At 48.8% G+C, this 25,285-nt stretch overlaps 1 protein-coding gene across 4 annotated transcripts in view; it reads left to right on the top strand.

The window, feature by feature from the left end:
• The window catches only part of SLC38A10 (solute carrier family 38 member 10), a 61,636-nt gene extending 36,809 nt beyond the window's left edge, over positions 1-24,827 (top strand). For 2 of the 4 annotated variants that reach the window (XM_040330963.1, XM_040330964.1), the window contains exons 12-18: positions 2,028-2,187; positions 11,888-12,055; positions 13,799-14,383; positions 16,591-16,674; positions 19,214-19,237; positions 21,052-21,201; positions 22,993-24,827. In XM_040330963.1, the coding sequence (XP_040186897.1) occupies positions 2,028-2,187; positions 11,888-12,055; positions 13,799-14,383; positions 16,591-16,674; positions 19,214-19,237; positions 21,052-21,201; positions 22,993-23,966 (2,145 nt within the window). In that variant the 3' untranslated portion in view covers positions 23,967-24,827. The remainder of the gene's footprint in view (positions 1-2,027; positions 2,188-11,887; positions 12,056-13,798; positions 14,384-16,590; positions 16,675-19,213; positions 19,238-21,051; positions 21,202-22,992) is intronic. The other 2 variants (XM_040330965.1, XM_040330966.1) reach the window with 2 other exon arrangements.
• The last annotated feature ends 458 nt before the right edge of the window (positions 24,828-25,285 follow it).

The raw sequence follows: 25,285 nt of genomic DNA on the forward strand, positions 1-25,285 counted from the left end.
CCACCCACTACAGGAAGGGGCGGGACAAGACCAGTTCTCCCGCACAAGGAAAGAGGGCAGCAGTGAGCGGTCTTTATTACAGGGTTACTGCACAGATCTCGAGAAGATTCTAGAAGAAGACACATGAGATAAATGTATTTATTATCAAAAAAAAAAAAAAAAGCAATTTAATTAACGGGCAGAATATTGTTTTAAATTAGAAGCCGTTTAAAGATACAAATGGTAGAAGTCTTAAATACAAGAGATATTCCTCTGGTACAGTACTGTGGGGAGGCTGATGGATATGATATGCCCCTCGGTCAGCTTACACCATATGTAATCATTGTGAGGTAAGTCTCCGGGATGATGGAGTCTCTATGAATTGCCCCCACATGAACTCCGGAAAGCCCTTTACACCCAGCAGCTGGTGCGGTCTCTCCATCGGCCCCCGAGTGCCTGTATGGCACAGTGACCTGAATCTCCCACAGCTGAGCGGAGGAGGGGGATTATGGAGCAATACGGAGGAAAGGGCAGCCGTATGATGTGTCAGGGAAAGTGGGTCAGGTCAGTAGAATCCCAGGCCAGATCCTGCCACAGGACTGCGTAATGTTCATTCCACCCACATCTCCCCCTTCCCGGGATCTGGGACAGTCAGAGAGGAGAGCAGAGACGTTAACCCTGCGAGAGCGAGGCCTGGGAGGTCGTATCTCCTGATTTACTTGGTAATCCTTTAATGTCACTTATCCTCCAACTCTCCTGAGTAAACCCCTTCCTACCTTTAAATCATTCTATGTGCCAAGGGGGTGGGCCGGATCGGCAATAATGTCACCACTGACCACCAATGTAAGAGGACATCTCCTTACTGACCACCAAGGTAAGGGGACATCTCCTTACTGGCCACCAAGGTAAGGGGACATGTCCTTACTGGCCACCAAGGTAAGGGGACATGTCCTTACTGGCCACCAAGGTAAGGGGACGTGTCCTTACTGGCCACCAAGGTAAGGGGACGTGTCCTTACTGGCCACCAAGGTAAGGGGACATGTCCTTACTGGCCACCAAGGTAAGGGGACATGTCCTTACTGGCCACCAAGGTAAGGGGACATTTCCCTTACTGACCACCAATGTAAGGGGACATTTCCCTTACTGACCACCAATGTAATGGGGCATTTCCCTTACTGACCACCAATGTAATGGGGCATTTCCCTTACTGACCACCAAGGTAAGGGGACATTTCCTTACTGACCACCAAGGTAAGGGGACATTTCCCTTACTGACCACCAAGGTAAGGGGACATTTCCCTTACTGACCACCAAGGTAAGGGGACATTTCCCTTACTGACCACCAAGGTAAGGGGACATTTCCCTTACTGACCACCAAGGTAAGGGGACATTTCCCTTACTGACCACCAAGGTAAGGGGACATTTCCTTACTGACCACCAAGGTAAGGGAACATCTCCTTACTGACCACCAAGGTAAGGGGACATCTCCTTACTGACCACCAAGGTAAGGGGACATCTCCTTACTGACCACCAAGGTAAGGGGACATCTCCTTACTGACCACCAAGGTAAGGGAACATTTCCGTACTGACCACCAAGGTAGGGGAACATCTCCTTACTGACCACCAAGGTAGGGGAACATCTCCTTACTGACCACCAAGGTAAGGGAACATTTCCGTACTGACCACCAAGGTAGGGGAACATCTCCGTACTGACCACCAAGGTAAGGGAACATTTCCGTACTGACCACCAAGGTAGGGGAACATCTCCTTACTGACCACCAAGGTAAGGGAACATCTCCTTACTGACCACCAAGGTAATGGGGCATTTCCCTTACTGACCACCAAGGTAATGGGGCATTTCCCTTACTGACCACCAAGGTAATGGGGCATTTCCCTTACTGACCACCAAGGTAAGGGAACATTTCCGTACTGACCACCAAGGTAGGGGGACATCTCCTTACTGACCACCAATGTATACTGATATTTGCTAGGAATGTACATAATGAAGGATGTGACTGCATGTGACTCGTCTTCTCTGTTCATGCGCAGTTTATTCTGGGAGTCGGCCTGGTGATTCTGGTGATCAGCACGTACGCTACCATGATGGTTCCCCAGGAACCATTGCCGCAAGTCAAGTCGGAGGTGCTGGGGAGAGAAGGAATTCAAGACGGGATGGTGGATCTGGAACAAAACATTCCCAAAATATCAGGTACTTCCTCAGAAGAAGATGAACTCTTCTGGTGCAACTCACCACCGAGTATGATGACGTCACAATTGAGGTGATTGTAGCCATATTAGTGCACTTGTAACAAAAACAAGTTCTCTCTGTGATTCTTGTTTTATTTGGACTAACACCCAAATTTTTAGGACATGCTTTCATGGTGTGTTCCCCCTTCTTCAAGGTGGGTATTAACCAGTTTCCACCCGGCCATGATTGTACTATAGGGCTGGCGGGAACCGGTTAATACCCACCTACTTTGAAGAAGGGGGTACACGTCATATGACGACCTCACAGGACGCACTGTGGTACGATCTGTCACCTGCTGTGTCCACCAGACACATCGGTTGACATATCGGTCTACCGGACCCCTGCCGGTACCATGTGATCACTGTGACCAATCGGAACAGATCATATGACAATTCTACACAATGGATGACCTTGGTTCATGCCATTCATTGTGTACTATTGTGCTGATCTCTGTGATTGGTCACCGTGATCACATGGTACAGACAGGGCCAATCACAGACCATTTGTACTATGTGATTGTAGCCAGACAAAGATAATCACAATAGTAAACCCTGAATAAATCACATTTTTTATGCAGTGAAAAATGATTGCTTATACCAGTGAAATTCAGTGCGGAATCGCAAAAAGTGCTCTGGTCAGGAAGGGGGGTAAATTATTCCGGGGCTGAAGTGGTTATTAGAAAAAATATATGTATAGTTTATACCAGGGGTCCTCAAACTTTTTAAACAGGGGGGCGGTTCACTGTCCCTCAGACCGTTAGAGGCCCGGACTATAAAAAAAAAAACTATCATGATCATTGCAAGCCCCCCCCCCCCCCCCCCCACCTACCTCACCATCATCATTACATCATCAGCCCCTCATTGCAAGCCCCCCTCACAATCATTATTTGCAAGCCCCCCATTCATCATTACATCTTCAGCCCCTCATTGCAACCCCCCTCACCTTTGCAAGCCCCACCCCTGACTATCATCATCAGCCCCTCACTGCAACCCCCCTCACCATCGCAAGCCCCTATTTGCAAGCCCCCCCCCCCTCCCCTCACCATCGTCCGCACAGCCTTACTCTTACTGTGCCAAACTGCTGCTGTGTCACGGTCCCGCTGTGTCACGAAGCTCACAGTGTTGGTAACAGTTTGGGCGCGCTATGATAAAAGTCCCGCCCTCCTCTTCCTAGACCAGCTTGTGTGATAGACAGAACCCCGACTCTATCACATGAGCTAGTCTAGGTCAGGAGGAGGGCGGGACTTTTATCATAGCGCGCCCGAACTGTTAACACTGTGAGCGCCATGACACAGCCGGATCGCTGTGTTACAACCTGCCTTGCAACCTGCTGTGCATGTCAGGGTGTGGTGGGCCGGTTAAATGTCCTCCGCGGGCCGCATGTGGACCCCTGGTTATACTATAAAAAATAAAAAATAAAATTGCAGTGTGCCGCTAAAGAGTTCGGGTTTGACTTGAAGAAAGGGTGGCACCCCCTGCTGCACCCCATGTTTTTCTTATTGCTGTGGCATAAGCATTTTTTTTGTTAATACTTGCATTGCACGGGGCATCATTACAGACAGTAACCAGCAGCTGCGGGCCCCAAGATACAATTGTATTATTTACATTTCACCCACAAGGGGGGATATAAATATCCAAGGCTTCTTTAACCACTTAAGGACCCCTTCACGCCCAAATACGTCGGCAGAATGGCACGGCTGGGCACATCAACGTACCTGTACGTTGCCCTTTAAGACCAGCTGTGGGGTCACGCGCACGCGACCCGGTCCGAAGCTCCGCGGCCGCGGGACTTGCGGACCCGATCGCCGCTGGAGTCCCGCGATCGGTCCCCGGAGCTGAAGAACGGGGAGAGCTGTGTGTAAACACAGCTTCCCCGTTCTTCACTGTGGCGCCGTCATCGATCGTGTGTTCCCTTATATAGGGATACATAATCGATGATGTCACACCTACAGCCACACCCCCCTACAGTTAAAAACACAGATGAGGTCATACATGACCCCTTCAGCGCCCCCTGTGGTTAACTCCCAAACTGCAATTGTCATTTTCACAGTAAACAATGCATTTTTATAGCCTTTTTTGCTGTGAAAATAAAAATGGTCCCAAAAATGTGTCAGAATTGTCCGAAGTGTCCGCCATAATGTCGCGGTCACGAAAAAAATCGCTGATCGCCGCCATTAGTAGTAAAACAAAAAGTAAAGTAAAAAAAAAAAAAATTATAAAAATGCAATAAAACTTTAAAAATATTTGTAGACGCTATAAATTTTGCGCAAACCATTTGATAAACGCTTATTGCGATTTTTTTTTTTTACCAAAAATAGGTAGAAGAATACATATCGGCCTAAATTTTTTTTATATATTTTTGGGGATATTTATTATAGCAAAAAGTAAAAAATATTGCATTTTTTTCAAAATTGTCGCTCTATTTTTTTTTTATAGCGCAAAAAATAAAGGCCCAGATTCACAACCGAGATACGACGGCGTATCTCCAGATACGCCGTCGTATCTCTGCGTTGCGCCGTCGTATCTATGCGACTGATTCTTAGAATCAGTTACGCATAGATATCCATTAGATCCGCAGGCGTAAGTCTCTTACGCCGTCGGATCTAAACTCTGCATTTTTTTTTTTTGACCGCTAGGTGGCGCTTCCGTCGAATTCCACGTTGAGTATGCAAATTAGCTAGATACGCGAATTCCCGAACATACGAGCGGCCGACGCAGTAAAGTTACGACGTTTACGTTAGGCTTTTCCCGGCGTAAAGTTGCCCCTGCTATATGAGGCGCAGCCAATGTTAAGTATGGCCGTCGTGACGCAGGCCATGACGGTGGGTCCGACGGTTCGGCGTTTACTCGGGCCTGACTATTAACTGGACCAAGTCCTTCCTTGCTACTGCTTGATCGACGATCTATCCCGCCCGTGAATAATATACAAGATATCCCGGTATCTGAATCTTTTCGGTACCTGGGTATCCAAGTCACGCCATGCCCACTAGATTACATTAAACTCAACCTTACCCCGCTGATTAATCGCTGCAGGGACCGGGTCAAGGTGTGGAGCAAACTTAAACTGTCACTGGTGGGGGAGGGTGAATCTAATAAAAATGATCCTTATGCCACAACTGCTATACATATTACATAACTCCCCGATGGTCATCCCTCTGAAAAAAATTTCGAATTATTAATTCCCTCTTCCGCTCATTAATCTGGTTAGCAAAACCTCCCAGGGTCAAATTGGAACAACTGCAATGTCCAAAGGAGGCCGGCGGATTGGCATTGCCCAACCCCTGGCTCTACTATTTAGCCTCCCAGGCGCAGCATATTGCGAGAGGGTCTGCCCCCCAAGGGGACCTCCAGTTGAACCTGAGGACTCTTCGTTCGCCTGCTCAGTTCACGACCGGGGGCGGAGGTGGCGGAGGGATTGGAAGCATTGCAGTATGCTAAATCCAAACAGGCGGTTCCCCACGTATGTCCTCATGCAAAAGGTCTGGAACAAGATCAGGAGATGCAAGGCGTGACAGGGTTCACAAAATACAGCCCCATATGGGATAATCTACACTACCGAGAGATAGCTAAGATACCGTACGATCGAGATGGAAAGGGCATGGGAATATCCGCAATGTCACACATTGTAAGGCGGGCAAGCTGAGACCTTTTGCAGAACTCAGGGAGGACTTTCAACTCCCTACGTCCATGCAATTTTATTACCTACAACTTAAACATGCATTCGATGCACAGCAGGAGGATGACATATGGACGTTGAATGTAGCCCCGGTATTTAACTACTTATTAGATGTGTCCACATATAAGGGTTTTATATCCAACTGCTACGCTATGTTGCTAAACCTCTTCCTACCGGGTGCCCCGCATAAGGCGTGGCGCAGTGGGAACGGGATGTGGGTGCGTTTGAGGATGAGCAGTGGGAAGAGGCCTTGCAGGCGATCCCCGCCTGCTCCCTGAACGTGGCACATAGACTATCACAACTTTACATCCTTCTACGGGTACACTATACGCCGGCCCGGCTGGCCGCGGATGGGACTGGAGGTGGACCCCGGTTGCACTAGATGCTACAGGGACCATGGTGACCTCATTCACCTTTTGTGGCGATGCCCGACAGAGCTCCACATGTACTGGTCGGGGGTGGTGGACTCGATTAATAAGGCCTTTCAGGCCCAAGTCCCTTTGGATCCCAAGGTCTGTCTTCTTGGGATCACGGAGGGTATCCTGGCAGAGGCTATCCCTAGACAGGCTATAGGCAGGGCTCTGTTTCCAGGCCCGCCTGATGATACTAAGACACTGGAAGGACACTGAACCCCCAACAGTGCAGGAATGGATTACACAAATGGGAGTCACTCTTAGATTAGAGAAGGTGGTATATCAGAAACGAGGGTCGAGCGGTAAATATGAAAAGTTATGGGCAAGGTGGCTGGATGTTCCTGGTTGGCCCCAATAGACTTGGTGTATGACAGACGTTCTAAGGCGGATGCCGCTGAATAGGGGACGCCGTTACGGGCCTCGGAAGGGATAGGGAGGGAATTGTCTCCTGGAATCCTTACAAGGTGTTGGGGATTTGATACTGTAATACACTGCTTGGTTTTTATGTGTACTCTCCCATGTAATGTTCAATGTTTTAAAAAGCTCTGGAGAATGTAAACTGAATTTATTTTATACATGCTCAATAAAAGACCTTTGTTTTGAGAAAAAAAAAGTAGGGCCGTCGTTCCCGTCGCGTCGAAATTTTAAACAGTTACGTTGTTTGCGTAAGTCGTCCGTGAATGGGGCTGGACGTCATTTTACGTTTCACTGTCGAAACCAATGATGTCCTTGCGACGTCATTTTGGAGCAATGCACACTGGATATTTTAAACAGACGGAGCATGCGCAGTTTGTTCGGCGTCGGGGACGCGCTTGATTTAAATGATACACGCCCCCTACCTGCTGAATTTGAATTCCGCCGGGTGATTTACGCTACGCCGCCGCAACTTACGAAGCAAGTGCTTTGAGAATACAGCACTTGCTCGTGTAATTTGCGGAGGCGTAACGTAAATCAGATACGTATACGCCCACTACAATTTTGCGGCGGCTGTACGTGAATCTGCCCCAAAAAACCGCAGAGGTGATTCAAATACCACCAAAAGAAAGCTCTTTTGTGGGAAAAAAAAGACGCCAATTTTGTTTGGGAGCCACGTCACACGTGCAATTGTCAGTTAAAGCGACGCAGTGCCGAATCGCAAAAAGTGCTCTGGTCTTTGACCAGCAATATGGTCCGGGGGTTAAGTGGTTAAAGGCTTTTTTTTTCATGGCCACTCTATAACATAGGGAATGTTTTTTTTTCCTGCTTGTGGAGATCTGTAGATTAATTCTAATGACTCTTCAGGCTGTTGATAGAACAAGGACAGCGAGGCAGTGTGAGCGGCACTGACCATGTTTCTGCTGGCAGTATGGCGGCCGCGTGTGATCTGAGCCGGGCAGCTGCTTCCTGACATTGTACAGAGAGGAGCGAGGAAGCCGAGGTCATTGCCGCTACCTGCGTATCTTCTGATAGCAATCCTCCAAGTGTCCACCGGGGAAATATCACTCGCGTCCTGTTTTCCAGCACAGGGAAGTTTTATCTCAGGGTAGTAGTCGGTTGTTTGTAAGAAGAATTGTTTGTGTTCTAAAGTGCAATCCAAACACAAGTGTGCAAAACAGTCCAGAGAGCACAAAGGTCTTCACAGAAGCACAAAGACTAATGTACTAGTCCTTCAAGTGGTTCTAAAGCCTTAAGGTTTTGTATTCTATGCATGAAGGTGAAAAAAACTTCTGTTCCCCCTGAACCCCTTATTCTTACCTGAGTCTGATCGGATCCAGCCATGTGCACGAGAGCAGCGGGCAGATTGGAAGCAGGCTCCTGCTGCTGTCAATCAAGTGCTGTGCCAAGCAAGCAGGGGGGGGTGCAGGGCTGAGCCACCCGCTCTGTGACAATAGATGCAGAAAGGGCAGTTTAGGAGCGAGCATGCATTGGCGCGCCCATCGGGGCAATTTTCTAAGAGGAGGAGTTTGTTGCGCCAGTGGGGGACACCAGAAGAGGAGAAGCCTGGAGCGCTGTCGGACCACAGAATAGGAGAAGCCTGGAGCGCTGGCGGGGGACCCCAGAAAAGGAGGAGCCTGGAGCGCCGGAGGCGGACCCCAGAAGAGGAGGAGCTTGGAGCACCGGCGGGGGATCCCAGAAGAGGAGGAGCCTGGAGCGTCGGCAGGGGAACCCAGAAGAGGAGGAGCCTGAAGCGTCGGCGGGGGACCCCAGGAGAGGAGGAGCCTGTAGCGACGGCGGCGGACCTCAGAAAAGGAGGAGCCTGTAGCGCCGGCGGGGGACCCCAGAAAAAGAGGAGCCTGTAGCGCCGGCAGGGGACCCCAGGAGAGGAGGAGCCTGTAGCGCCGGCGGGGGACCCCAGGAGAGGAGGAGCCCTGGAGCGCCGGCGGGGGACCCCAGGAGAGGAGGGGCCTGTAGCGCCGGCGGGGGACCCCAGAAGAGGAGGAGCCTGTAGCGCCGGCGGGGGACCCCGGGAGAGGAGGAGCCTGTAGCGCCGGCGGGGGACCCCAGGAGAGGAGGAGCCTGGAGCGCCGGCGGGGGACCCCAGGAGAGGAGGGGCCTGTAGCGCCGGCAGGGGGCCCCAGAAGAGGAGGAGCCTGGAGCAGCTTTTAAAACCACTTTAAACCAGAATTTCTGAACTGGGGTGCTGTTTGGGTTCTCCTGGGGTGCCACAAACCCAACATGCAGTTTGCCCTGGATCAGCCTCATGTGCTGCCATGGTGCAGGCAGCTATGAGCACCATAACAACCAATGAAACTCTAGGGCTAGGACGCACGATGTCCGGCCTGCACCACGGCAGTCTGTGGCACTGGTCTATTGCAGATGCCATGCAGGGCGGCGTGCACCCCGTCCAGAAACAAAAAGATGAATCCAAAATATCGACAGCACAATGCTAAGCTAATACTGAATCCAAGATTCACATCAATTCCACGGTATACAACCGATATCCTTCACCAGTGCTGCCCTCTTCCCATAGGGGAAATCTTACTGCTGAACAAAATGAAAATAAGAGGGCGCAACGGTTGAGGGCATTACCTGATAAAGATTATCAAAACCAAAACATGAAAAAAACATAGAAAAAGCTGAAAGGCAAATGGCGTTGAATGGAACAAAAGCCAAGTGATAAGGAGGATGACCTTGGTTGACCTCATTGCTTGGATTTTGTTCTTTCAGCGCTTTTAATAAACTTTGTCAGGTAATGCCCTTGGTGGTTGCGCCCTGTCCACTCTTTCTCCGCCGCCTCCCGCCCTCTGCCATGCCAATGGAGTATGGAAGGAATGTGATGGAGATCTGATGGGAAAAAGAGGACTCTGTGATGGGGGGAGGGGGGCTCTGATTTGTTGAGATGATTCTTCTACAGCAGTGTGCGGTCATCTAGTGTCCTCCACCTCTGACTGGTGGTCTCTTCAGATCTGGAACGAGATTTGGTGATGTCACTACTGGCGAGGAACGAGGTTAACAATGTCCCCTTCAAACATATTTATTAGTCGCTATAGAGAGAGCGAGGAGAGAGCGAGCGAGAGATGGAGAGAGCGCCACAATGGCACCCTCCCTGCCAACACATGACTGTGCTGCTCCATACAACTCATCATCATACCACTTCACAAACCTTGACCCTCTCCATAGAAATCTCCAATAATGAGCATCAAAGGCAGCTCTTCCTTTCAAGTCTTAACAGGCAGAGAAAAAAAGTCATTTATTGGATCGGAAATAAGAATGTTCTGCAAATCAGGAGATCGGGCTTCACTGTGCCCTACATGTAGCCTCATGCCCTATTCTTTCTTTTCTTTTCTTTCCTTTCCTTTCTTCCTTTCCTTCCTTCCTTTCTTTTCTATCCTTCTCTTTTTATTGCTCTTTCTCTGTCTCTGTCTCTGTCTCTGTCTCTGTCTCTCTCTCTCCCTCTCTCTCTCTCTCTCTCTCTCTCTCTCTCTCTCTCCCTCTCTCCTCCCCATCTCTGTCGTCTCTCATTCCTCTTTGTGCACCCCCGTTTCTCATCACTTGTTGACCCCCCTCCATCTCTCTTCTCTCATTCCTCTCTGTTCACCACCAATTCTTATTCCTTTCCCAGTTGACCCCCTCCATCTCTCACCACATCCCTCTCCTTGTGCACCCCCCATCTCTCTGCCCTCTTTGTGCACCCCTATCTCTAATCTCTCAGTGCACCCCTATTTCTCATCCCTTTCTCTGTTGGCCTTCCCATCTCTTTTCTCGCATCCCTCTCTCTGTGCACCCCTATCTTTTTTTCTCATCCCTCTTTTTGTCCCCCCCCCCCCCCCATCTCTCATCCCTCTCTCTGTGCACCCACCTATCTCTTGTATCCATCCCCTCTCTCTGTGCACCCCCTCATCTCTCTTCTCTCATACCCCTCCCTGTGCCCCCCCCCCCATATCTATCTTCTCTCATACCTCTTTCTGTTCCCCCCCCCCCCATCTCTCTCTTCTCTCATACCTCTTTCTGTGCCCCCCTATATCTCTCCTTTCATACCTCTTTCTGTGCCCCCCCCCCCATATCTATCTTCTCTCATACCTCTTTCTGTTCCCCCCCCCCCATCTCTCTCTTCTCTCATACCTCTTTCTGTGCCCCCCTATATCTCTCCTTTCATACCTCTTTCTGTGCCCCCCCCCCCCCATATCTCTCTTCTCTCATACCTCTTTCTGTTCCCCCCCCCCATCTCTCTCTTCTCTCATACCTCTTTCTGTGCCCCCCTATATCTCTCCTTTCATACCTCTTTCTGTGCCCCCCCCCCCATATCTCTCTTCTCTCTCTGTGCCCCCCCATATCTCTTATCTCATACCTCTCTGTGCACCCCCCATTTCTCATCCCTTTTTTATGGACCCCCCATCTCTCATCACATCCCTCTCTCTGTGCGCCCCACCCACATCTGTCTGTACTCCCCTTATCTCTGTGCACCCCCCATCTCTCTTCTCTCATCCTCTGTGTGCCCCCACATCTGTCATCATCTTCCTCTCTCTGTGCACCCCCCATCTCTCATTCCTCTCTGTGCACCCCCCATCTCTCATTCCTCTCTGTGCACCCCCCATTTCTCATTCCTCTCTGTGCACCCCCCATCTCTCATTCCTCTCTGTGCACCCCCCATCTCTCATTCCTCTCTGTGCACCCCCCATCTCTCATCCTTCTCTCTGTGCACCCTCCATCTCTCTTCTCTCATCCCTCTCTCTGTGTATGCTCTCCCTGTGCCTGTTTCTATTTTGCCCTTTGGCTTTATCTCTGTTTGATGCCCGAGAATATATTACAACCTCTGACAGACTTTCCTCATTACAGACATATTTCTGCAAGGATAACTTGTGCCCTCATCCTACAATCCAGGGGGAATAAAAACAAATGATTAACAGACATTGCCCGCTACTCTCGGTCATTGTCCTTCAGAGCGCTTCCATTAGAATGGGGTTAAACCGATCAGTTCTGCATGTTATGATGTTATATATACATAACAGGACAACCAAGCCGGTATGTCTTGTTCACATAGCGCCCCCTGCTGCAGACATAGAGCAATACACATAGTGGTACATGTCCGTCAGTAACAAAGTGTTTTGGGCATCTCCATGTTATTTATCAGATGGTCTCTTCTGTGTTCTCAGTCCAGAAACCTGTTGTGGAGGAGCCCGCTGATGACCGGGACAAACCCAAGTTACCTCCGAAGAAGGATGAAGTGGAACAGCCCCAGATTAAGGGCCCCATTGAAGTCCCCCAGCCAGTGGAGGAGAAAAGGAAGCAGGAAGAGGTCCAGCTGGACCGACCTGACAAAGGTATTCTGTACGGGGGCAGGAAATGGGGAACAGATAATTGTATACAAAACTAGCTAAAACGGAAAATACTCAGATAATGCTGAACTTTCCAAACTTTTGGTCAGCTGTGTGACGCCATCAAAGTGCGGAAAGTCTACGGCTAGAGTTTTGCTTTGGAGATGTTATCCGTCACTGCGGAGTCTTATCCACAAACTCCACACGGCGTAAGCCCATCATCTCCATTGCAAGACAGTCGTTTTCCTTTTGGCGAAAGTGTTAAAGGGTATGCCCAGGCGTTGCTCAACTTCACCTCCAGTCCTCCTTCTCTAGCTCCATATCCAAGCTTTTTTTTTTTTTGTTCCTGTAGCGAGAAACCGCATTCCCTTCTTGTCCACTGAGGGACAAAAAGTCTTATGCCGCGTACACACGACCGGTTTCTATGACACGAAAAATGCAATTTTTTTAAATTGGTCGTGAAAAACGGTCATGTGTATGCTCCAGAGCATTTTTCTCGACAAGAAAAATGCCCGTAAAAAATTTAGAACCTGCTCTATTTTTTCTCGTCATGTGTACGCTTTAACGAGGGGACAAAAAAAACTTGCATGCTCAGAAGCAAGTTATGAGACAGGGAAATTGGCGAAAGCAGCCCAAAGGGTGGCGCCATTTGAATGGAACTTCCCCTTTAGGCTAGGTTCACACTGGCCGCCTCCAGGCAGGTGACCGCGTTAGATTTTGATTGCTTAAACCACCAACGCACTGTAACCAGCGCGGCCGCCCAGAAGTATACCCTCAGATTGGGCGAGGCGAGACCCCCGCCACTCACAGGGAGCTGGAGCCGATTTCTCAAATTCGCAAGTCGTTTAAGTTACATAGTTTAACATTAGTGCCGTTCACATCGTTGCGAATATAACCTGCCGGGGGGGGGGGGGGATTGTTTGATCCGTGTGCGATGCAAATTCGGCTCTATAGACTGGCATTCCCTGAAATTGCAGCCGTAAAAATGCAGCCGCAAATTCTCGGCAAAAATGCATCCGTGAATTTGCGGCAAAAACGCAGCAGCAAAATGGCAGTAAATTTACGCGATTTTGAATTCGCAGCAGTATGAACCTAGCCTAATAGTGCCGTCTTATGTGTTGTACGTCACCAGCAGCGTCTCCTAGCAAGAGACCAAATCGGGTAAAACAAACACCCAATCGGTACAGAGACTGGGCGTGGCCAGTCGCCCAATCAACAGGGCTATACTGGCCAATTGATTGGATGACTGGCCACACCCAGTCTCTGTATTGATTGGGATATTTTTGTTTTATGTCCTGACAGTATACATTTTTCCCTCCTAGAGGGGGGCGGGTCTGCCTAAAGAAGGAGGCGGCGCCTCGAAAATGCATTGCGGCCCGCCCCTGTGCTGATTTGTTTTTTTTTTGTTATCGTGTTTCCCCAAAAATAAGACCTAGCGTTATTTTCCAGGAGGGCTGCAATATAAGCCCTTCCCCGAAAATAAGCCCTAGTTTAAAATGCTTGTAAAATCCTATAATCCACTCTATTACTGTAGTATATAATGTACAATGTGTGCGTTTTTGTAATATTGCGGGGAAGAGAGCTCCGAAGGGTCACAGTAGCGTAGAGCGGCGCTATACCGAAGGTATTTGGCACAATTATTATATATATTTTATAATTTTTTTTCGTTTGTTTGCGCCCCCCCCAAAAATTTTGAGCACCAGCCTCCACTGCTTCTAATCCTTTTTGTTTCTTGTCTCCTTGACCCAGGCATTGCAGTCCCTGTTGGAGAGGCCCATCGTCATGAGCCCCCAGTTCCACGGGACGGAATAGCTGTTGATGAAAGGATGGACCAAGAGGAGTCCGAGGAGAAGGTGGCCCCGGAGGCCAAGGTGGGAGCTGGTCTGAAGGATGACAAACCACAAGCAAAACAAGAGAGCAAAATTGAAGAGCAGCTTCCACCCCAAAATGAAGTTAATGGACCCCCACCTCAGCAGCCTCCCCAGGAGGAAGGGGTAGAGCAAAAAGATCCCGAGAAGGTACCCGTAGTTAAGAAACAGGAGGTCGCACCACCAAAGAAAGATCTGCAAGGAGACAAAGCCGAGAACCAAGTGGTGGAGAAGAATGCAGAAGCAGCACCAGGAGACGAGATGGACTTGGCAGAGGCGGAAAAAGCTCTAGAAAACCAGCTGAAGAATGGTGATGGGGGGGCAGGTGAGAAAGAGGGAATTAATCTGGCCCTGGCAGAGAAATTTCTAGAAAAGCAGCTCCAGAAGGCCGACGTTGCAGCTGAAGAGAAAGAAAAAAATGACCTGGCGTTGGTGGAGAAAGTCCTGAAAAAACAGGTTCAAGAAGGTAAAGAGAAAGTGTAAAAAAATATAGAAACGTGTCACCTTATTTATTTATATATTTTTTTTCAAAATGTGCCCTTTTGTTTTTGCTGAGGACATTGTAATATGCTAAAGTAGACCTGTTGTCTTCCCGCAAGTCCTAATATTGAGAGAGAGCTCCAATTTTATCCAAATTTCCCATCATTTCTTCTTACTGACAATTTTTTACACACCTTAGAGCAGCCTTTCTCAACCAGGATCCTCCAGAGGTCGCTCGGGGGTTCCTTGAGCAATAGGTAGTAGCAGACCTCCCGACTGACAGTCATGGGCGTCCACAGAAGTTTTTTCGGGCGCATCATTTTAAGGTCACCCATGCTCCGCCACTTTTTACGATGTCATGAAGGAGAGGGGCGCAGATTCGAGGCGTGTGCTATGTAACGGGGCGCAGATTCGAGGCGCGTGCTATGTACAGGGTGCAGATTCCAGTCGCGTGCAATGTACAGGGTGCAGATTCCAGGCGCGTGCTATGTACAGGGTGCAGATTCCAGGCGCGTGCTATGTACAGGGTGCAGATTCCAGGCGCGTGCTATGTACAGGGTGCAGATTCCAGGCGCATGCTATGTACAGGGTGCAGATTCCAGTCGTGTGCTATGTACAGGGTGCAGATTCCAGTCGTGTGCTATGTACAGGGTGCAGATTCCAGTCGTGTGCTATGTACAGGGTGCAGATTCGAGGCGTGTGCTATGTACAGGGTGCAGATTCCAGTCGTGTGCTATGTACAGGGTGCAGATTCCAGTCGTGTGCTATATACAGGGTGCAGATTTCAGTCGTGTGCTATGTACAGGGTGCAGAATTCAGGCGTGTGCTATATACAGGGTGCAGATTCCAGGCGTGTGCTATGTGCAGGGTGCAGATTTCAGTCGCGTGCTATGTACAGGGTGCAGATTTCAGTCGCGTGCTATGTACAGGGTGCAGATTTCAGTCGCGTGCTATGTACAGGGTGCAGATTTCAGTCGCGTGCTATGTACAGGGTGCAGATTCCAGGTGTGTGCAATGTACGGGGTGCAGATTCGAGGCGTGTGCTATGTACAGGGTGCAGATTCGAGGCGTGTGCTATGTACAGGGTGCAGATTCGAGGCGTGTGCTATGTACAGGGTGCAGAATTCAGGCGTGTGCTATATACAGGGTGCAGATTCCAGGCGTGTGCTATGTACAGGGTGCAGATTTCAGTCGCGTGCTATGTACAGGGTGCAGATTTCAGTCGCGTGCTATGTACAGGGTGCAGATTTCAGTCGCGTGCTATGTACAGGGTGCAGATTTCAGTCGCGTGCTATGTACAGGGTGCAGATTTCAGTCGCGTGCTATGTACAGGGTGCAGATTTCAGTCGCGTGCTATGTACAGGGTGCAGATTTCAGTCGCGTGCTATGTACAGGGTGCAGATTTCAGTCGCGTGCTATGTACAGGGTGCAGATTTCAGTCGCGTGCTATGTACAGGGTGCAGATTTCAGTCGCGTGCTATGTACAGGGTGCAGAATCCAGTCGCGTGCTATGTACAGGGTGCAGATTTCAGTCGCGTGCTATGTACAGGGTGCAGAATCCAGTCGCGTGCTATGTACAGGGTGCAGATTCGAGGCGTGTGCTATGTACAGGGTGCAGATTCGAGGCGTGTGCTATGTACAGGGTGCAGATTCGAGGCGTGTGCTATGTACAGGGTGCAGATTCGAGGCGTGTGCCATGTACAGGGTGCAGATTCCAGTCGTGTGCTATGTACAGGGTGCAGATTCCAGTTGTGTGCTCTGTACAGGGTGCAGATTCCAGTCGTGCGCTATGTACAGGGTGCAGATTCCAGGCGTGTGCTATGTACAGGGTGCAGATTCCAGTCGTGTGCTATGTACAGGGTGCAGATTCCAGTCGTGTGCTATGTACAGGGTGCAGATTCCAGGCGTGTGCTATGCCAGTATGCATTGAGTGGCTGTAAATAACCCGCCCCCTCCTCTGTTGTATAATGCAGAGCTAGGCAAAACCTGTGCGCTTGCCTATGACGGACACCTTGCCGATCCCTGATTCCAGGGGGGGGGGGGGACATACATCTTATATTGCAGTACACGGTGGTAAAGGGTTACCACAAAAAAGTAGTTGTGAACGAAATCCTCAATGTTGCTTTCATTTGAAAAATGTATGTTTAAACATTGCAGTGTTATAAATCTAACCTCCCGCTGCTGTCTTTCCAGAAGACCAGAAGGCACAAGCGCCTGGCGACGCAGTACCTGAGCATCGTGAAGTCAGAAACGCTGAAGCAGTGGAGAGTCAAGAAGGTTGGTGCTTTTCTGCATGTCTTCCCTCCCGTGACGCAGCCAGCCAGCGAGAAGGCTTATGTGGAGCATCTTCAAGCTGCTCTGCTCGGCCTCGCCGCTTTGCACTCCGCTAAGTCGTGTGTTACAGATATGCTCTAGTGTTATAAATATCATTTTTCTTGTGCTGTGCATCTGTAGCTTTAAAGTGAACCTGTGTCTTGCTGACAAAGGGCAAAGAAACCGGTTGACATTAAGGCTGGACCTCATAGCATTTTGTACGATATATGGCCAGAACACCTATTTTATGAGCTTGTTGGCTATCACATTCTAAAACCACGGCGTTGCCCTTTCTCCTGTGACTATAACAACCTCCACGCTTCCAGGAAGGCTTTCCTCAAGATTTTAGAGGGTATCTGTAGGAATTTGTGCCCATTGGCGAGGTTGGGTACTCAAGACCTGGCTTACATGTTGGGCCTCACATTGGGCACCAAAAAAAAAAATTACCTGGCTCGCATATTGGGCACCAAAAAAAAAGACCTAGATCACATGTTGGGCCTCACATTGGGCACCAAAAAAGACCTGGCTTACATGCTGGGCCTCACATTGGGCACCAAAAAAATGGCCTGGCTCACGATTGAGCACCAAAAAATGATCTGGCTTACATGTTCATGTTGGGCCTCACATTGGGCACCAAAAAAGACCTGGTTCACATGTTGGACCTGACATTGGGTGCCCAAAAAATGACCTGGCTCACATGTTGGGCCTCACATTGGGCACTAAAACAGACCTGGCTCACATTGGGCACTAAAAAAAAGACCTGGCTGACATGTGCCTCACATTGGGCACCAAATGTTGGACCTCACATTGGGCACTAAAAAAATGGCCTGATTTACATGTCGGCCTCACATTGGGCACAAAAAAAGACCTGGCTGACGTGCCTCACATTGGGCACCATAAAAATGACCTGGCTCACATGTTGGGCCTCACATTGGGCACCAAAAAAAAAGACCTGGCTTACATGCTGGGCCTCACATTGGGCACCAAAAAAATGGCCTGGCTCACGTATTGAGCACCAAAAAATTACCTGGCTTACATGTTTGTTAGGCCTCACATTGGGCACCAAAAAAGACCTGGCTCACATGTTGGACCTGACATTGGGTGCCCAAAAAATTACCTGGCTCACATGTTGGGCCTCACATTGGGCACTAAAAAAGACCTGGCTCACATGTTGGGCCTCACATTGGGCACTAAAAAAAAAAGACCTGGCTGACATGTGCCTCACATTGTGCACCACATGTTGGGCCTCACATTGGGCACCAAAAAAATGACCTGGCTCACATGTAGGGCCTCACATTGGGCACCAAAAAAATTACCTGGCTCACATGTTGGGCCTCACATTGGGCACCAAAAGAAAGACCTGGCTCGCGTGTAGGGCCTCACATTGGGCACCAAAAAAAAATACCTGGCTCACATTGGGCACAAAAAAAGACCTAGTTTAAATGTTGGACCTGACATTGGGCACCAAAAAAAAGACCTGTTGGGCCTCTTATTGGGCACAAAGAAAAAAGACCTGGCTTGCATGATGGGCCTCACATTGGGCACCAAAAGAAAGACCTGGCTGACATATTGTGCCTCACATTGGGCACCACAAGAAAGACCAAGCTCACATGTTTGGCCTCACTATGGACACCAAATAAAAACACCTGGCTGACTTGTGGCCTCACATTGGGCACCAAAAAAAAAAAAAAGACCTGATTCACCAATGTCTTTCCAGTTGATCCCAGAGGTGTTCAGTAGGGGTGGGTCCAGGGCTTTGTACAGGACACTCTGGTTCCTCCATACCAAACTGGTCACACCATGTCTTTATGGAGCTGGCTTTGTACACACAGGGGGGGGGGGGTCTTCACCAAACTGTTGCTACAAGGTCGAAAGCACACAATTGTCTACAATGTATTTGTATGATGTCGAATTATCAGTACTTTTCACTGGAGACACCTGAACCTACTAATTTGTAGGGCGTCCATATGCTTTTTATAGGTAGGTTTGATGGTCAGGTGTAACCTGCTTTTGGCCTTATTGTGTCTTCCCTTTGCTCTCCAGCTGCTCCATTTGCTGCTTGGAGAGAGACAAAGCCCTGCATAAGCTCCAAGCTGGTCCTAGTCAGAGCTTCCACAGGACTGAGGTATCTCTTCCTGCGACATGACTAGGCCAGCTCTGTCACATTGGAGAAAAGGGAGTGAGTCACATGCTCCCCTATACCTGGAAGTACTGGGTTTAGCTCTTTGCTCCCAAAGGTAATCGGAGAGCTGGGAGAGCAAAAGGAAGGCGAGTGTAAGCTGCTGCAACTTACTAGGGAGGTGGGCAGTCAGCAGACCTTATCACCAGATCTCCTGATATGCATTTCATAGTGTCAGACATCTTGGCTTCTGTTCAGGAATTTCTATTTGTCCTACAAACAGAACCAGGAGTGAATGGCGGTCTATTCTGTGCTTTGTTGTAACCTGCTTATCTCTCTCTTCTCTCGTCTCATCTGTCCATGTTGTCGTCTGGATGCTCACAGCTGAGCTCAGGAGGCTACAGCAACGTAAGCATGGCGTGTAACACGATGCATGTGTAGCTGTAGACATGGGTGCTATCATTTACTAATACTGTTCAGAGATGTGGCATGCAGTACTCCAAAGCAACCAATAAGATAGAAGCTTTCATTAGTATAGCGCAATAAGAATGATGAAAACTGCTCTGATTGGTTGCTGTGCATTTTTTCTTATTGCACATTGCATTATGCCTATCCATTCACTAGAGACCAATGACATCTTCATAGTCATGAGAACGCAGCCTATGTGATCACTAGAGACCAGTGACATCACCGAGACCCTTCATATACATGAGAACGCAGCCTACCCAATCACTAGAGACCAGTGACATCATCAAGACCCTTCGTATACATGAGAACGCAGCCTATCCAATCACTAGAGAACAGTGCGATCATCGAGACCCTTCATATACATGAGAACATAGTCTATCCATTCACTAGAAACCAATGACATCTTCATAGTCATTAGAACGCAGCCTATGTGATCACTAGAGACCAGTGACATCACTGAGACTTTACATATACTTGAGAAAGCAGCCTACCCAATCACTAGAGACCAGTGACATCACTGAGACTTTACATATACTTGAGAAAGCAGCCTATCCAATCACTAGAGAGACCAGTGACATTACCGAGACCCTTCATATTGATGATACCAGTGACCTACCTGAGACCCTTCATATACATGAGAACACAGCCTATCCAATCACTGGAGACCAGTGACATCACCGAGACTCTTCATATTCATAAGAATGCAGCCTATCACTAGAGAACAGTAACATCACTGAGGCTCCCCATATTTGAGAACACAGCCTATCCAATCACTGGAGACCAGTGACATCACAGAGATTCTTCATAAGAATGCAGCCTATCACTAGAGAACAGTAACATCACTGAGGCTCCCCATATTTATGAGAACACAGCCTATCCAATCACTAGAGACCAGTGAAATCACAGAGACTCTTCATATTGATGAGACCAGTGACCTCACCGAAAACATTCATATACATGAGAATGCAGCCTATCCAATCACTAGAGACCAGTGACATCACCGAAACCCCTCGTATACATGAGAAAGCAGCCTACCCAATCACTAGAGACCAGTGGACTTACTGAGACCCTTCATATTTATGAGAACTCAGCCTATTCAATTGCTAAAGACCAATGATATCCTGAGGCCCTTCATATTCATTAGAACGCAGCCTATCCATTTACTGGAGACCGGTGACATCACGGAGACTCATCATATTTATAAGAATGCAGCCTATCCATCACTAGAGAACAGTGACATCACAGAGACCCTTCATATGCACAAGAACGCAGCCTATCCATCACTAGAGAACAGTGACATCACAGAGACCCTTCATATACACAAGAACGCAGCCTATCCATCACTAGAGAACAGTAACATCACAGAGACCTTTCATATGCACAAGAACGCAGCCTGTGACATCACTGAAACCTTTCATATAGACCAGTGATATCACCAAGACTTATCCTATTGATGAGGTCATAGCCTATCCATTCCATATGCGGTGTATGTATTCTATATTAACTGGCATAGAAGAGCATTGCTCACACCGGTATACACCTGCGGTCCTGCCAAAGGTACAGACGCTCACCCTTCATCCGTCACTTTTCGTCTTAACACCGTTTTCTAACACTTTCAGATTTTCATAATCATTCGTAACTCTGTATAAAATGACTGGCCCAGAAATATAAAAGAAATACAATAAATGTTAATAAAATTTAATGTGATAATTTTGACTTCTTACTGAGTGTTTGTTTTCTTTGTGATTTCACAGATGCCGGGAAAGCAGAGATGCTGGATCACGCCATCTTGTTACAAGTCATTAAAGAACAACAGGTGCAGCAGAAACGTCTTCTGGATCAGCAGGAGAAGCTGTTGGCCGTCATCAAGGAGCAGCACATGGAGATCCACCAGGAGCAGCAAGGTGAGGCCATTGGAAGCCGTTGGAGGGATTCTAGGCTATCGCACATTTGTTTCTGATGGACATTGAAAGTGGAGTACCACCCAAAGGTGGAACTTCCGCTTTAATGCCTCCTCCTCGGCTCCTGTTTGTGAAACTGAGCTTTTGGTAAGGAGGGGGGGGGGGAGCAGGTACCTAATTTTGACAGGTACCCACTCCCACTTCCGTTCTGGTTGCCTTAGGCACATGACCAGTCCTAGAAGACTTCAGGACCAGTCACAGGGCACAGCGCCACTCGTGCAAGCACAGTGGGCAGCCGGCTGTGAAGTTGCAAGCCGTCGCAACCGGGTGCCCATAGTGAAGATGCCGCCGAGGGGTGACATGGGGAAAACACGGCTGGGGTGAGTGCACCGCTGGACCGTGGGACAGGTGAATGACTGTTTATTCAAAGTCAGCAGCTACACTTTTAATAAACAAAAAAATGACTGGAACGCCGCTTTAACTACATTTAAATTGGCTAACGGTGGCTTATGTATCTTGGGCTTCTCAGTCAAGTTCCATCTTATTGTGTTTTTGTTCTGGGACATTTTTTGGTTTATTTGACAGAGCGCCTTGAGGACTGGAGTTGAGAAACACTGCCGTAGTGTATATGCTGCCGGTGTTTTTTGTGAAACGGGTAACCCGCTTCGAAATCTCCAATTATTGCTGCTGGAGAGTCACCGGTAGTGATGTGGAGTCTACGGCAGAACACTGGTTATCAGCATTCCTCTATGACGCTCATGCTGACAGCTCCCTTGACAGGTGGGGGGTCTGCGCTGATGATCCTTGCATCAGCGCAGTCCAATCAGCGGTGCCCATCAATGCTGCATATCGGGGCTGAATATTAGTGACACCTTATCAGTGAAGGAGAAAAATTACTCATTTACAAAATTGTGTAACAAACTAAGAAAAACTTTTCTTTCTTTTTTTCAAAATTCTCATTTTGTATAGCAAAAAAAAACCCCAGTGGTAATTTAAATACCACCAAAAGGAATCTCTATTTGTATGAGAAAAATGTCATGTGTACAGCGTTGTATGACCGCGCAATTGTCATTCAAAGTGTGAGAGCGCTGAAAGCTGAAAATTGGCCTGGGCAGGAGGGGGGTTACAGTGTCTGGTATTGAAGGGCTTAAAGGAGTTGTAAAGGTAGAAGTTTTTTTTTATCTTGATGCATTCTTTGCATTAAGATACAAAACCTTTTGTGTGTAGCAACCCCCAGCACACTTCCATTTTCCTACCTGATCCCCTTCTCTCTCCAGCGATGTCCACGATCCCCCCTCAACCATCCAGAACACTCTTCCGGATTGGCTGAGACAGCAGTGGCGCCATTGGCTCATGCAGCCTTCAATCAAAGTCAGTCAGCCAATCGGGGGAGAGAGGGGGTGGGGCCAGGCCAGGGCTCCGTGTCTGAATGGATATACAGGGCTCTGACTCGGTTTGGGTGCCCCCATAGAGAGCCACTGGCTGAGAGGCACTCACAGGATGGAGGGGCCAGGAGCAGCAAAGATGCACCCGAGAAGAGGAGGATCCGGACTGCTCTGTGCAAAACCAACTGCACAGAGTGGGGAAGTATAACATGTTTGTTATTAAAAAAAAAAGAAAAACACAAGCCTGTACAATCACTTTAATAATTAGCAGAGGTTCCTTAGGAATCTAATGTTGTTTGAAGGGTTCCTCCTTGCTAAAAAGGTTCAGAAAGGCGGGTTTAGTGTTTTTGTTTTATCAGAATGTACCAATCACAATGTCACCCAAACATCTCTCTTATATTGTTTTTAGGTGACAAGGCGGAGGGCCTCGCTCCGGAACATCCACGGAGTAAAGAAGAGCTGAAAGCTGGGAGAGCAGAAGATGAAGATCCTGGTAATAAGGATCCGGCGCCAAACCAGCAAAGAAAAGACGCAGAGAGAGTCGCCTTGCCTGCACCTGAGATGAAAGCCGCCCAGGAAAACATTGTCCTGCAGAACAACAATGATCTGAATGTCGTGAAAAAGGCTCCAGAGCCTGAGGTGGTGAAGAAGACGGAGGACCATCTCGCTGTTCAGAGGGTTGGTGTTCCACAGCAAAAAGCAGAAGCTATACTTCCAGCTGAGCAGGTGATCCATATACAGAAGCCAGCGCAGGAAGAGGAGGGGCCAGGGATGAAGCAAAACCAGGACAAGAGCATTCTCAAAAACCAAGATGGTGACCGTAATGCAAAAGTGAACGAGGCCTTGCCTGGTCCTCCGGAGCAGAAGATTGGTGTAGAACAGCAGGTCCCGGCAGATAAGGTGGTAAAAATAACAGGCTTGGAGCAGCAGAAGGCCCAACCTCAAGAGGGAGCTAAAGAGGTTAAAGTTCAAAGAGTGGACCAAGATCTGCAAAGACCAATTCCGAACCTTAAAGAGCTGAATAACAATCCAGCTGATGCAGAAGCAGTGGAGGTGCCAAGGAAAGAGCCTGCAGTACCGGGAGAAGCTGGGGAGAACAAGATGGAAGACGGCAAAGACGGGGCAGTGCCAGACAACGAACAGGGCAAACCCAACCGAGACCTGAAGCTGCAGAACGATTTCGATCTCCGGAGAAGAAAGAGAGACCTTGCCAACGAAGCGATGGAGAGCGACGGGTCTCATATCATCGGCTTCAACCACGCCCCCGACCCCAGAGTCAACGACCTCCACGGCGCACTTGAGGCTCATCTTAACGCCGAAGCCGGAATGCAAGTGGTCTACAGCCGGCAAATCAAACAGCTGACCGAGAAGAAGAGGAGATGACAGCCGATTTGGACGGGGTTGTCGATGGAACTGTGGAGACCAAAGTGGGTAACGGCTTGAAGAAGCCACCAGCTGCACTGCCTGAGCAGCCATGAGAACCCCAAACCAAGCCAAATCCTGCCAGTACTTGTATTCCGCCCTCACTTCCGTCACATGACCAAAATAACTGAACTGTGTGCTGCCTCGGAAGTTTTATTTTTGGTTTTTAAAGAGGACCTTTTATTATAGGAATATGGACACTGCCACAGGTAATGTGCTTTTAAAGAGACTCTGTCACTTGTGGCAGGCTTTCCTGGAAGAGCAACCCCCCCCCCCCCCACTATCCGCTTATTCCATGTCTTTGCTGCTTCATTACAGCCCTCAGTACTTCTGGGTATGGGGTGCATGTGACCTCCTCCCACAATGCAGCGTGAGGGCTTGAGCAGCCAATCACCAGGCCCAAACTGTGTCACATGAGGGAGGGGCGCAAGAGATTACCGCTGTATAATGTCCGACAGCAGCCAACATGCAGGTTACACAAAGTTTGAACTCCCTGCACTGAGAGAGGAATATTTTTTTTGGGGGGGCAGAAAAGAAGTGCATCAGTGGGGGGCCTTTTCGCTTCACTTTGAGGTTCATTTACACTATTGTCTGTAGTTGGGGGTTTGTGCACATCAAATTATTTTTCAAAGACGCACATTGGTGTGATTTGCACTGCCGTATGAATGAGGCCTTCAAAACAAGGAAAACCGCATTCTCTCCCATTTCCCTGTCCTGACGAAGTCCCCCATGAATGAGGTCTTCAAAAGAAGGAAGCGCTATTCTCTCCCTGGCCTGACGAAGTCCCCCATGAATGAGGCCTTCAAAACAAGGAAGCGGTATTCTCTCCCATCTCCCTGTCCCGACGAAGTCCCCCATGAATGAGGCCTTCAAAAGAAGGAAGTGCTATTCTCTCCTTGGCCTGATGAAGTCTCCCATGAATGAGGCCTTCAAAACAAGGAAGTGGTATTCTCTCCCATCTCCCTGTCCTGACAAAGTCCCCCATGAATGAGGCTTTCAAAACAATGAAAGCGGTATTCTCTCCCATCTCCCTGTCCTGACGCAAGGAAGCGGTATTCTCTCCCATCTCCCTGTCCCAACGAAGTCCCCCATGAATGAGGCCTTCAAAAGAAGGAAGTGCTATTCTCTCCCTGGCCTGACGAAGTCTCCCATGAATGAGGCCTTAAAAACAAGGAAGCGGTATTCTCTCTCATCTCCCTGTCCTGATGAAGTCCCCCATGAATGAGGCCTTCAAAAGAAGGAAGCGCTATTCTCTCCCTGTCTTGACAGTCCCCCATGAA

The sequence above is a fragment of the Rana temporaria genome, chromosome 12, assembly GCF_905171775.1.
Source record: "Rana temporaria chromosome 12, aRanTem1.1, whole genome shotgun sequence".
In the NCBI taxonomy this organism is placed as follows: Eukaryota; Metazoa; Chordata; class Amphibia; order Anura; family Ranidae; genus Rana; species Rana temporaria.